General features: G+C 32.2%; 1 protein-coding gene across 2 annotated transcripts; it reads right to left on the reverse strand.

Annotated features, from left to right (window-relative positions):
* Positions 1-2470: 2470 nt before the first annotated feature.
* On the reverse strand, positions 2471-6106 carry LOC106778854 (scarecrow-like protein 1). Of its 2 annotated transcripts, XM_014666851.2 has the most exons (4): positions 5750-6106; positions 5426-5489; positions 4555-4626; positions 2471-4438 (listed from the first exon to the last, which is right to left on the reverse strand). In XM_014666851.2, exon 4 carries the CDS (start codon positions 4429-4431, stop codon positions 2635-2637), a length of 1797 nt encoding a protein of 598 aa, XP_014522337.1. In that variant the 5' UTR covers positions 4432-4438; positions 4555-4626; positions 5426-5489; positions 5750-6106; the 3' UTR covers positions 2471-2634. The 2 variants fall into 2 exon arrangements, with proteins under 2 accessions (XP_014522337.1, XP_014522336.1); XM_014666850.2 differs by lacking the exon at positions 5426-5489 and having other exon boundaries at positions 5750-6105.
* Positions 6107-14884: the final 8778 nt, after the last annotated feature.

Raw genomic sequence — 14884 nt, forward strand, 5'->3', positions numbered from 1 at the left:
AAAATAAAGTATCTTTCAATTAAATCCACTTTAATCAAATAGTTTATAGTTAACTTCTACTAGGACATTATTAACGTCGATCAAAGTATCATCAGATGAATACATCCATGAAAGTACAACTTCCTACTCAGATTTTGATTTCAACCCTCATGAAAACTTAGAAATTCTCTTTTCTGTTTCAATCTCTTTATATTGGACTAGACTAGAATCTCTATTTTATACTTGTTTCATCACATCTAGATTTGTTAGACAAGTTATTTAGTAAAGTGGTGACGTGTGGTTTTGGAACTTTATCATTGGATTTGGCTTTATGTATATATACATATATATATATATATATATATATATATATATATTTGCATGGTTTAACAGCTAAATCAATATATCATTGATTTTTTAAATTTGTGTTTTGATATTGTATTACATAAAGGTTGATAAGGCCAAATAAATTATAGTTATATGCGCCTCTCATAATTTAAGTATGGATCGTGACATTTGGTGAAACATTTAAATGATATGACTTTTTTTTCAAGAGCTTAAATGCTTATCATTTTATCATTTCAATCATTATGAAGCATTGTTGAATGTGAACCTTAAGATGTTATAACTCTTCAAGCATCTACAATAGCAGGGCATATCTAATAGAATAGTTAAGTAGTTTGATTGTCCACCCTAGCAAATAGCTTTAAAAACTGGGGTTTTCAATTGAGAATATAAGGGAGAATGCCCACAAAAGCCCACAGGAAAAAAAAAAGTCTTCAAAAAGTAAAAAACGCCCCCATTGATAAATGTCTACAAGACAAAAAAAAATGCCTATAAAAGTCTAAAAGGTTTTCATTGAAAAGGTCTAGAGATAAGAATGTCTACAAAAGCCTCAATTGCTAGGATCAATGTCTCAATCTTCAATCAAACCAATTAGTGTTGACTTTTAACGTAGAATAATCTATCTTAACCTTCTTTCTAAGTTGAGATAGATTCGATCGAATTTGACCAAATTTTGATTATAATTAACTAAGTTGAATTTGGTTAAATTTAATTCCGAATTAAGTTAGTTAAATTTGACCAAATTTCAGTCGAGACTCTTTTAGGATTGACTTGACCAAATTTCAATTGTGACCTTTCATCAAACTAGACCAAATTTTGGGTAAGACGACTTAGCCAAATCAACCAAATTTCATTCGTGATCGACCTAGAGGAATTCGACCAAAGCCAAATTAGCCAAATTCAACCAAATTTAGGTTGAGGTTGACTCAGTCAAAATCGACCAAATTTCAATCGAGGTTGACTCGGTCAAATTCCACCAAATTTCGGTTAGGGTTGAGTTGGCTGAATTTGGCAAATTTCGATCAAGGTGAACTTATTTGAATTCGACCAAATTTTCATCGTGGGTGACTCTATTAAATTTTTCCAAATTTCGGCCATGACTAACTCGGTTGAAATTTGCTCGGAACCAACTTGACCGAATTCAACAAAATTTTGGGAATGGTTGATTAGGTCTAATTCAGGCAAATTTTGGCTAGGTTCGGGTAGGTCAAATTCACCCAAATTTTGCTCGTGGTTGACTTGGAATTCAGTAAAATTTCTATAGGGGTCGACCAATCAAATTCAGCCAAATTTTTGTCAAGACAGACTCAACTGAATTTAACCATATTCAACAGACTGGATTGAATTTAGCCAAATTTCGATTATGGCCGAATTAGGCCAAATTTCCATCGTGGCTCAGACCAGCCCATCACACCTTTTGGCTTGGGTAAGTCCGTGTCAACCTTTGACTCTGGTCGGTCTATCTCGACCTTAAGTTTAGACCAGCCAATATCGACCTTCGACCCATGTCAGCGGTCTTGACCTTTGGCCTGGGCTAACATGTGTCGACTTTCGGCTGGCCTTGCCCGACTCGACCTTTGAACAAAGCCAAAATATCTCAACTTTTAGTCCATGCCAACTCTTCTTGACCTTCAGCCTAGTTTCACGTGTTTCAATTGTTAGCTTGTCTTAGCCTTTGGCCTAACCGACACATTTCGATCCTCATCCAAGACAACTCATCTCTATGACGGTCTATTTCATTTTTCTGTCCAAAATGATCCATTTTTACCTTCGGCTTAGTATACCCCCTCTTAGCCTTCGACATAAGACAACTCAGCTCAATTTTTAACTTAAACTCAATATATTGTTTTTAAGAATTAATTAAATCTTTTAATGAGATCAAGTCTACCTTAATTTTGACCCTAACCCGTTTGAGGATATAACTTTAGAGATTAAGACTATTTTTGGACTTCCTCACTTGGGGACTCCTAAAAGGAAAACATATTCAAAGATGGACTAGGATTGCGCATAGACCATTCGACAAATTGACACCTCTACATGTTATATTTGTCCTTTTTTCCTCTCTGAAAATTTTGAAATTAAAATATATGTTACCTTAAACATAAAGATCACCATTACTTTGTGCCTTTGTCCTCCTCCACCCATGTTAGATAAATGAAAATTTCGTTATTAGATTAAGATTGTAAGTTAGTGTACATGTGGAGAAGCAAGCAAAGACTAGAATAGAAATATCAGAAGTATTCTACACACTAAACAAGCAAGCAAACACTACATTACCAGTACTACAATAAGTGTGTCTACTAACATAGTTCATTGTCTTGGTAACTTCCATGCCGAAGCAACGATCAAATTTTTGTCTTCCCAACCAAAGTGAAGTGCACCCATTTCCTCCTTAATCTTGTACCTGTCACAATACATCACCTTGATGAGGTTTCTGATTTCATCAGTCACATTTGTGCTCATTGGAGATGAAGTGAAACCAGCCATTGTGATCCTTGCTCTCCATTTTCCTGCCACTTCATATCGTTCTATCCTATCCTCGCCCTCACATGCAACAACATTGACAATGTCTCTGGCCAAGCATTGCCTTTCAACATTCATCCTGTCCTGGCTTTCTCTTGGAAGAGTAACATCAAGTGACTCAAACACAGCAGAGTAGTAATTGTAGGCTTCAACAAATCTAGGCAAGAAGGGGGTGGTGTTTGTGTTCACATCTTGCTCCACAACTGTCACAAGCTTTGGATTCAAGCTCTTCACCAAACGAAGAAGTTGGTCCCGTTCGTTTACAGTTGAAACACTCTCATCGGGCATGTGATGAAGCTGGAATGCAAAGTTCACCACAAGTGCTTCCCCAGGACTACAGTTGAGCATTGATGGGGTGACAATGGAAGTCCTTGATGCCACTGCTCGGAACTCAAATGGCAGACCGAGTGCCTCTGCCAGTTTTTCTAGTCTTTGTCCTATGTTCTTTAGGCCTCCAACAGATCGCTGCACAGACTCAGGATCATCAACCCCAGTCAATCTAACATGGGGTGGCTTCCTTGACCTTGAAGCAAGTGTTTGGATTAGATTAATGTACTGACTTCCTTGATTGATGTCAAAGTCTATGATATGAATGTTCATGTCATCTTTCACTGCTTCTGTAATAGCATTGTTAGCAGCAATAAATCCAAATTTGAAACATGGGCAAACCTCAAACAGTATCTGCATGGCTGCTAGACGATCTGAAGAAGGTGGTTCCTTGCATCTCAGAGCTTTGTAAATACTTTTGCCGGATTCGGCTAGGCGAGCTGCTAGCCCCTCAACCATATAGGCTGCAATTCTTTGAGAAGGCTCTCCTTGAACTGAAACCATCTGTCTGAGATTGTTTATCATGGATGATCCTTCCTTTTCGTTTCCTTCTGAAAGTGCAATAGCACATTCATAAAGTAGCTGCTTTGGGGTCTGAGAAATTTGTGATATTTCTTTGGTGCTGCTGATGATGCTGCTGATGCTGGAATCTGAAGAAGAGTACTCCTTTGGTGAATCATGGAGGACCATATTCTGCATGGAATCAGACCACTCAGCAATGTCTGGATCAATTTCCATGCTTTGAACAGCCTCAAATATGTCTTCCTCTTCAAGCTCGTCCTCCTCAGCCTCACTATCATAAAGCAATGCCCTCTCCAATGCTTGTAGTTTTAAACTCATTAGACCATCATTTTCACGGTAATCGAGGCTTTCATTCTCCATCAAATCTGATCCATAGTTTGCCTCATAAACATCGTGTGTCACTGTGGACATGAAAGAACAATCAAATGGGTTATTGGCAACCACAGAAGCTTCTGAACTGGCCGTAAGCTGGAAAGAAGAGGCTACATCAGGGGGGATTGAACTTCCAGAGATGCTGGAGTTAGATGGTTCTATCAGTTCTTCTGTTTGAGAGTCATGGAAGTACTTCTCATAACTCTCGCTGGAGAAAGAATCTGTCATGTACATGCTCCTATGCTTATCAGGACCAAAAATTTGAGAGGACAAGCCTGGTCTAACATCAGTTCCATTTAATGAGAAGAACTTGGCATTTTTATACGATGTGGAAGCTACATCAGCAGACCTAACTAATGACATGATTCGCCTGTTATACAATTCGAGCAGAATTTTAGGCTTATAGAAACATAAATAATGATCCAGTAAAATTCTTTGAAATCTGTAGTAAATAAGAACTATAAATATATATTTTTCCTTACACACCTTGAGAAATAGTACAGCAGGCAGAGTTGCTCAGTGATGTAATCTTGTTGAACCTTCTAGGATGACTATAATCTGGTAAGACAAACAAAAGAATAAGAAAAAAAAAAGCAGGTGAACTTTCAGGCAGAACTACTAATCTATGTGAATATGAAAAAGAAAAAAAATTCTAGAAACACTGGTGAGTTTTGTTGCCTCAGTCAACAAATATAGTAAAGCCATCATAAATCAGTTGGATGATTCATCCTGTTCAAATTCACATAAGTTTTTTACATGAAAAAAAATCGTGTTCCAGATTAAGAATATCTCTCACATAGCTTGTGTAAATATCTTTTCTCATCTATAAAATTGAATCAGTCATATCAGTGTGGCAATGGAAAGAGGATTTGGTGCTACTTGATTCTCGGATGAACCACCATGGTGGAAATTGTTCAAGTACTGAATATTATCCTACTCGGCCAACCACGAGAATGAATTTCAAATGTGTTTTTAAAAATAATAGTTAGTTACTGGATCCAGTCAAACATGAGTTGACATGACAGGTAAAATTCCACCTTAACATAGCAAATACCATTATACCTGTCATAGTGGCCTCCTCTGTATTTGGAAAAGTAAAATAAATATTAAAAACCTCTTCTTTGCTTTATCATTTAAACTATGCTCTTCTATCTGCAATCTGCAGATTCTAGAAATAAAAACACACTCTTGAAATCAAATCACATGCTCCGGAAACCAAAAGGAAAAACAACAAAATTGTTCGATGATTCTTTACACATTCAAATTGAAGATATACGCCGTTTGCTCTTCCAACATGATATATGTTGACTCAAACCAGAAATCAAATTGAAATGAAATTCCTACTGCAAATACTAACTCTCTTGATAGCATCTATATCTTTATTTGTCTTTATCTGGGAGAATCGCCAGCCTCAAAATCCACTGTATCCAGTGAGGATACACAGCATATTTTGTAAGACAACCAGAGACATGTACAAGGAAAAGTTAAAAACTTTCTTAGAAGATTGAATTTTAACAAATATCGTTTAAGATGAAGGACTAAAGCCCTCTTTCACATTTTTTTTTTTTGCAATCACATGCATGCATCACTCTATATAGTACCATTCATCAGAAGGAGCAATAAGTTTCAGTATTTAAAACACATCATATAGATTTTGTTGATGGAAATAAAGAAAGGGTACCTGTGGAATTAGAAAGCAAGAAGCATACAGACCATAGCAGTCTTCCTACCCTGCCACTGTGTATACAGACAGATGAGTATGAATGTTTAGAGAGAGAAGAGAGGTTAGAATAGGTCTTTGACTAGTGCCATAGAGATATAGCCAAGCCAAATAGCAATAACACAGTTTAACAGTTTTCTAAAGAAGAAAGTTGGTGGATTAGGAGTTCAGGTTGGTGGAATCCCAACAAATAAGACAAATGCCAAGATTAACAAGTGGGAGCTTTGAGAACCTATATATACTGTTAACTAACTGTTTAGAACTGAAGGAAAAAAAACCTTTGAATCTCATAATGATTGGACCAAAATATGGAAGTCAGTTAAGAGGAATTCAACAACCTTAATGAAAAACAGTGGAAATTACATTCCTTGTTTCTTTAAGGATACGTTCAAATAATTTCAAAAAGAAAAAAAAAAAACTTCTCTTTAGAAAGATAAATGCTACTAAAATCACTTAATTATAATTACTTCTCATTATATTACTGTCATTCGTTGTTTAACATACACCTTTGGATACTTTATCTAAACTTTTTATTTCATTTTTTGAAGTTATAGCATAGGTAATAAGACAGGAAAGTCTTGGGAAGAGAAATTAGTCATATTCATTCACACTAATTAATTTAGGTAACAGGTTATCTTAACAGACCTGGAACCACTTCTGTCACTACAACACCTGTTACTGCAACACTGTTACAAAAAGGGTAATAAAAAGATATTGTTTTGATATAGGAAATATTTTTATGAGTATTTATTTTAAAGATTATTTGTTGATTGTTTGACCAGTCTCTTTATGATATGTAATTTAATTTAAGAAAAGGCGAGCTTCTGGAATTTGGTAGTGGGAAGCAAGTGGAAAACTGATTATAAAGTAAAAAGACTTGGTTGCATTTTGCAGAATGTTGCTTCTCCTTTACACCTACGTTTCTTTGATTCTAAATATGTCTAGTCTTAATGTTAATACTGACTTCGAATCTTCCATTCTCTCTCAATCATCAAGTATGGTAGAAATAAGTCTGTCATTTATTTTACTGTGCGTATTGACGTAGGGTCTCACGTCATATAACGTCACTGCTCCATTTTTAGGCGTGGAATGTGATGGAAGGGAATGTTACAACTTTCAATTTTATAATAGCTAAAACATTGAATATAGTAAGGTGAAATGAGCAAGATTTTGTACTTGTTGACAGAGTCAGAGTTAGGAGGGTCCTCTTCTTTCCTAACTTTGGACTTTACTTCCTGCATATAGCAAGACTTTGATTTTCCTCTAAATGAAAATTACATATTTGAGGGAAAAGGGTACTAACTAAATAAAATGGTTAGAATATAAGTTTACCTTTTGAAAGATATTTCTTATTTTTGGTAAATTTTTAAAGTTGTATTTTAATATTTAAAAAAATGAAAAATGAAGAAAATGGGTGGATGCAGTAGTTAGTATGAAAAGAATCAAATGGAGAGTTAATATAATTAACTGAGAATGATTATATAGTTGAAATTGCAGAATGGGTCCAACGAGTATTACCCACTAACTTTACTTTTAATAATACCAAGTCCTAATCATTGGGCCCCATCTTATCCAAATAAACCAAATCGGGGGACTTGGATTGTGGGATAAGCAAATAACAATAACTCACTAAAATTAAATACTCATTCATCATCATCATCAAACATACACACATGTTGTTCATTTAATGTGTTTAAGGAGAGTTTCTGGTTCATTGATCTGGGTTATGCAAGGTTCATAGATACTTAAATTTCTATCAGTAATGTGTTTTGCAATTTCAGTGTTTTAATTTTAGAAAATTAGAGAATTTGAGCAGTATTCAGCATAAGCAGCTATTAAAAACAAAATAACCCTTCAAAACCTTAGTCTTCATCAAAATTCAAGATATGGGTTGTACCAAACCAACCATATATTTGAACTTAAACCAAGCATTGGCATTTAGGAATGGAAATCGATCAGGCCAACTTTCAGGACCTATGGCTTCAATAAGTCTAACTCGTTTATAAGAAAGAACTTATTTCATTTTTTGAAATCCTTTTAACTTAGAAGATTATGTTTGATAGGTTTTAGGGAAAACATCTTATTAGAGCAGACAAAAATCATGTTTATGCAATACTAGTAATATATATTTAATGTAATAGTACATATTTTGTAAATATAACATATATCTTTAACTATTAATATTAATTTTACATTAAAAAATAATATAAATTTAAAATTTTAAAGTGTTGGACATATGAATTAATGATTGATCAATTGTACATACATGCATATCACAACAAAAGAAAAATAAATGTTTAAAGAATTAAGAAAAATGGAAATAAAAAATATAAGTTGAACTAATACATACCTTTTTTTTTTAATAATATTATTTAATTATAAATTATTATTAGTATAAATTTTAAGATGATTATGATAAATATAAAGTTGGCTACTTCTAGTCAAGTTTATTACATCATATTTTTTAATTTATAAAATTTGAATTTCATGTTATAGGTAATGAGTTCAAACTCAAGTTTGTTTGAATTTTTTTAGTTGTTATATTTTTTTTTTTATGGAAAATGATATTTTAACACCATTTTTTGACACTTTTTTGACACTGCACACGTGCCAAAATGTGATTGGATGATTTCAAATTAAAAAAGTTGAGACAGAGGTATGTTTGGAAGAAAAAAAACCAAAGTTTGTTTTTTAATTTGAAATCGTCCAACCACATTTTGACACGTGTGCAGTGTCAAAAGGGTGTCAAAAAATGGTGTTAAAATTTTATTTTCCTTTTTTTATTAAATGATAAAATTAATTTTTAATTTTAGGAGAAAACATATAGGCTAATAGCTATAAAGCTACAAAAGTGTTTAACGATATTAATTGACATAGTTTATTGTTTAATTATTTTAGCTTATACAACTTTTTCTTATTTTTTATTCATGACAAGATAAGTAGTTAGCGATATTTTGTGGATCTGATACCTTTTAATATGATGACTTTTTTTTTTCTCATTTAATATTAGTCATTAAAAATAAAAAATAATTTATATAATAATTAATATCTATTATCCTTTTAGGGTTTGTTAACCTAGTTAAATTTATTTGTTTATCTATAACTTTTTTTCTTATAAAACAAGCTACTAAAATGTTTTCTGGTCAAATCACACTTGTAAACTGGTTAAACTCAAACTATGTAATAAATAAATAAATAAACAAGCCAGTTCCAAACTTAATAATAATAACTAATAATAAAAAAATAATAACAGTAATAATAATTAATAATAATGATAATAATTAATACATAGCAGATAATGTGTAAGTTCACACTAAAAAGTCTTGGCGACAAAGAAAGAAAGCACATAGAAATTAGGTTGTCGCTGACCATCAACCGCTGTATATTTTGCACACATTGGTGAGTTAGTGACAATGATAAGCACTGATCAAAATATAACCATTTTTTTCAAAAAAAAAGTTGAAGAAAGTCAAAAGTAAACGCGTCAAAGGTTGTATATTTTGAACAGTGTTCGATTATTAAGAAATCATAGAAAGCTAACGTAGAATTAAACAGCAGGATGGACACAAAACAAAGAATAGGCAAAATACATGTATGGTTTTGTTTTTTGTTAGAGATTAATAGGGGACAAATTTCAAAGTTGTACAGGTTTAAGGTTCAACAATTGTAGCCTAATTATTCTTCCTATGACATGCAATGTCTTTTAGCAGCCAGTTTCTTCCCGTGTATTAAAAAAAATCATTTTGTTAATATGAAGATCACTTTCATAAAAAATAACTTTCAAATTAAATTATAATATTTGAGAATTAAAAAAGATTTTTAAATTATGTAATTCAAACATTATTTTAAAAAAAAAATTCAGGTTACCAAGTTAAAAATAACTTTTACTTTTATATTACATAACTTCAAAGTTATTTATAATGATTAAAATTTAATATTTAAAATCTGCCGATAAAATTCTAATGTAAATTTTACTTATGAAATAAAAAATTTCTCAGTAATTATTGATAAAATTGATGATAATTTTATTAATGAAACAATTTTGTGAATAAAATTTATCGATAATTATTAATAAAAGTTTTGTTGTAGATATTGTGATTTTGTTCATTTTCTTCTTTCTCATTCCTTTTACTTTTCTTTCAATTTTCTCTAATCTCTTTATTCCTTTCTTATGTTTTTATTTTTCTTTATCCAATATAATTAATTAAGACCAGGGTAACGAGTGCAATCAGTAGCCTAAACAAATCCTTTATTCTAAACAAGTCATAATTGTCAAATATTGGTGAGTTTTCGATGAACAATGACCATAAGTAGAGCCAAGGACTTCGACATGCAACCACTTTGTTCATTTGCATCATCAACCTCCACAAGAACCTCCCACACTGCCGCTAGACCCTTGCAAGACCAGGTCTTACTTGTCGTGAACCCTATTCGTTATATCAGCCTCTATAAGTGCCTCTAAGCTCACCATAATTTGTTGTGACTGCTCTCATTGTCATCGGTGCTCGCTACCTCACTGGAATAGGTTATTGTGCATTGCTCTCACTTACCCCGATCATTTCTCCTCTCAGCATCCCTTAATAAGCCACACACAACTTCTAAAAGCCTTCAACTTCAAGAAATCATTCCACCGTGGAGTTGCCGCTCCACAACCTCTGCAATTTTCGGTTAGCAGCGAGCAATGACCATTTGTAGTGTCGACACTTTGGTATCATTGTTGTATATCGCCTTCCGCTAGTGCCCTAAACCTTAACCTGTAATAGTAATTTGGAAACTCACTTGTGTTTTTGTTTTTATTTTTGTAAAAGAGATGTATTTGATTTGCTTTATTTCTCTTAGTTCAACATGTGTGAGGAATATTTGTTATTGCGTTTGTATTTGATGGAGCCAATGGAATTGTTATGTTTGTTTGTATTATTCTTTCACTCCTAATTTTTGTTTTGATTGTTGCGTTTATGCTTTGTGTTCATGATTCCCATTTTTAGAAGAGCATTGTCCTGGAAAAAAAATCAAGATTAGAAGGAGAAATTAATTCTGAAATTTGGAAATGAAGATATTTAACAAGCAATAAATTTGTTGCTTTCTTTATCAACAAATTTATCGACAAATAAATCTATTTACAATAAAAATTTTAAATTAGCGACAAAAATTCGTCGATAATTTGAAATCTTTATTTTCAACATGTTTGTCGACAAGATTTTAAATCACCCATTGATGTTGTAAAACCCTTAAGTCTACAAGGAAGATTTCAATCTTTTACAATATGAAAATTGAATTGAAATACAAAAACATATTTCCAACTTAGACACCAAATATGTTTTTTCATAATCTTAACGAGTTGTCTAACATTATTTTTGTAAAGCAAAATGATATTTAGACACCCTTTTTTGACACTGCTTTGACACTACCCAAGTGTCATATTTTCATTGGGTGTCTTAAATTAAAGAAATGAAATGATTTTCGTTCTGAAGCAAGGGCAGAGATGGAAGTTGAAATATGAATTTTTCAGTTTCGCGGTTTCGTCTATCTCTCTCGCGTTCTCTCTCTTTTCAGTCTAATGAAACAACCCTCCTCTCGCTCTCTCGTTTCTCTTCTCTCGTCTCACGCGTTCTCTCCTCTGGTCCCAATCTTCGATCACTATCGTATATGGCGTTTAGCCTCTCAGGTCGCCTCGCCTCGCCATTGTTGTGGCCCTCTCGGTTGTGGTCATCTCCACTCGTTTCGGGACTCGTTTCGCCTCTCGGCAAGCCAATAGTTTGGGCGTTGAAGACCTTTCCCTTTCGTTCATCAGTGGTGGTGTCATCTGTTTTTAGACCTTGATTTTTTTTTCGAGTGACCTTTCTTTGACAATGACCTGTCCAGATATCACCTATGCGGTACACATACTGAGCAGATTCATGCACACACGCTCCATGCAAGCCTCATATGAAAGCTGCAATGTGTGTGCTACGATATTTAAAAAATAATCTAGGTCAAGCTTTTTTTTCCCTTCACAAAATGATTTATCTTTACGTGCTTTCTGTGATTCAGATTGGGGAGGTTGCCCAGTATCCCGAAAATCAACTACAAGTTATTTTGTTCTTTTGGGATATTCCCTTATCTCTTGGCGAACAAAGAGGTAGAAGACGGTTTCTTTATCCTCAATAGAAGCTGAATATAGAGCATTGACTAGTACTTGTTGTGAGTTAACTTGGTTACGATCATTGTTGAAAGATTTACAGATATTGCATCTTAAACCAACACTGTTATATTGTGACAATAAAGCAGCCTTACACATTGCAGCTAACCCGGTTTTCCATGAAAGAACTAGACATATAGAGATGGATTGTCACTTCATTCGTGATAAGATTCAAGATGGCTCAGTTGCAACTAATTATGTACCTTCAGCTGAACAACTTGCCGATGTGTGCACCAAACCACTGGGAAAAGAAGTGTTCTGTATCATGAAGCGCAAGTTGGGAGTTCTTGATATTCATTCTCTAACTTGAGGGGGAGTGTTAGAAAATAAATGATATCCCAATATTATTGAGAGAATATATTGTTATTATTATAGCTGATTTGCAACAATAATGTTACATTATTATAAAATATTTATAGGGATAAAATAGCATAATTATATATTCTCTTATATATCTCTCATATTTTATTCAAAATTAATAAGACAATTTTTTTTTCTATTTTCTTTCTTTACAATTATATATATATATATATATATATATATATATATATATATATATATATATATATATATATATATATATATATATATATATATATATACGGGTTTGCTAACTTGCGTACGCCTGTTTTTCAGTTGGTACATTTTAGCAATGTGTACCGGGTTTCAGTAGACAAAAATACCCTTATATCATGAATTCTAAGTTTTAAGATTAAGGATATTTTAATAATTTTCATTCTCAAAATTAAAAACATAAAAAAAGAAACCCCAAAACCCTTACCCACCTCTCTTATTCCTCTCAACCCTTTCTCTTTCATCTCTTTCATTCCAACATTTTCTCAGTCATCTCTACTCTAGCCCCAATTGAAAAAAATCAGAAACACTTGCCTTATTTTAATAACTTTCATTCTCAAAACTAAAATAGAAACCTCAAACCCTTACTCACCTCCTTCATTGCTCTCAACCCTTTCTCCTTCATCTCTTTCACTCAAACATTTTATCTGTCATCTTTACACTAGCCCCAACTAAAAAAGCACTCATTATTAAACAATTTACTTTTGTAAAGAGTTGAGTCATTGACATATTCACCTTCCGAAAAAAGTTCATTCAAAATCTCTTTAATTTCATTATCTTCACTATATATATTACCGCCGACGGGCACAACTTGCACAAAGACTTATGAACATCATTCTTTTACATTCTGATACTACTACGTAACATTGCTCTGTGGCCATTTAATTTTTTTTGGTAGAAATTCATTAACTTGTTTTCCTTTACTAAAGAAAAAATAAATCAAAATACAATAAAATTCTCAACAATAAATAAAAATTCTAAATCTTGAAATTTTATTTAAAATTATATAAAGAAAAAATTAGGTGCTTTAATTTTTTTTATTTATGTAAGTATTTTTTTCTCTAACCATTTTATTTAATAATTAGTGTTTTTTTAGTTGGGGGTAGTGTAGAGATGACAGAGAAAAATGTTTGAATGAAAGAGATGAAGGAGAAAGGGTTGAGAGGAATGAAATTTGTGAGTAAAGGTTTGGGTTTTTTTTTTTTTTTTTTAGTTTTGAGAATGAAAATTATTAACCTGATTTTTTTCAATTGGGGCTAGAGTAGAGACGACAGAGAGAAAGTTGGAGTGAAAGAGATGAAAGATTAGAAACGTTGAAGCACTATGATTCATGTTTATGCATAATCGGACGGGTGGTTTTGATTTTTGTATTGTTCAATTTGTTTGTCTTTTTCTTTGTTTTTGGTTTGTTCAATTTCAAAGGTTTCTTGTTTGTTCAATACCGTTTGGATGATACTTGTAAAAAACATTTTGATATCTAAGTTAGTAAGTATATTTGATCGAGATGGTATTAAATAAAGTAATGCATGTGTGATATCTTCAACTTTTATTTGTAATAATTATTGTGGATTTTTATCTTTTTGTTGGTCTAGTCATGGTCCAATCACACCTTAAAACGTTATTTAGTTTATTTATGATTATTATTGGCCAAGTGTTAATCTCACCTTTCACTAGATATTTGACTTTTGAAATCACCTTATATACTTTGATTTTATAACAAACAAAGCATATAAAAATGCAATAACATTATATCATTTTTTGTGAATTTTTAGGCTTCGTTGATTGGGGAATTGTAATCTATTAACGAGTTCAAAAAATTCAAACTTGGTTCGATCCACCACTGGTTGGCGGGTTAAACAATTTGACTCATTAACTCGTTTAATTATAAGTTTTTATAAAATAAAAAATTACAATTTTTTTTAATTCAAATCTAAATAAATGTCACTCTAAAATGATGTTAAACTCCAGAGACAATTCAAAATAAAAAAAAATCATACAATCCAAGCGTAATTCAAAAACATATACAAAAGATGAACAAATAAGTTTTTAATGTTGATAATTTTTATATCACTTGTCTGTTTATAATATTAGAGTCTTCAATAGATAAATCTGTAATATTTTTCTCTCTTGAAACATCTTCTTTATCACTATCTACAATATAATAAAAAAATGCTAACTAATAATATTGAAATACAAAATAATAAATAATTAAATTAGATTAGGTGGGTTGGTGAGTTAATCCGGTTCACCACGGGTTCAATCCAGTGAGTCGAGTTTTAAATAAGTCGGATTGAAAACTAGTTCGCATAAAAAAATTACATTTTTCCAAAGCAAACCCGATTCAAAGCGTAATGAGTCGGATTGACCCGCGAGTTATAACTTATTTTGACAATACTAATAAAAAATAAAAAAAAATAGAGGTTTTCAACAATATTAAAATTATGGTCATATCAAGCATATATGACGGCAATTGATAATGGGAATCGTCATTTTAAGTTCACACACAATCACGTTTGTAGTATAAATCATTTTTACATTCCAATTTTCTTTAAAACAATTAGTTT

Source organism: Vigna radiata, unplaced genomic scaffold, assembly GCF_000741045.1.
Source record: "Vigna radiata var. radiata cultivar VC1973A unplaced genomic scaffold, Vradiata_ver6 scaffold_184, whole genome shotgun sequence".
In the NCBI taxonomy this organism is placed as follows: Eukaryota; Viridiplantae; Streptophyta; class Magnoliopsida; order Fabales; family Fabaceae; genus Vigna; species Vigna radiata.

What these genes read in the sequence shown, in the direction of transcription:
- LOC106778854 (XM_014666851.2), bottom strand. Translation starts at nt 4,431, where the DNA reads ATGTCATTAGTTAGGTCTGCTGATGTAGCTTCCACATCGTATAAAAAT.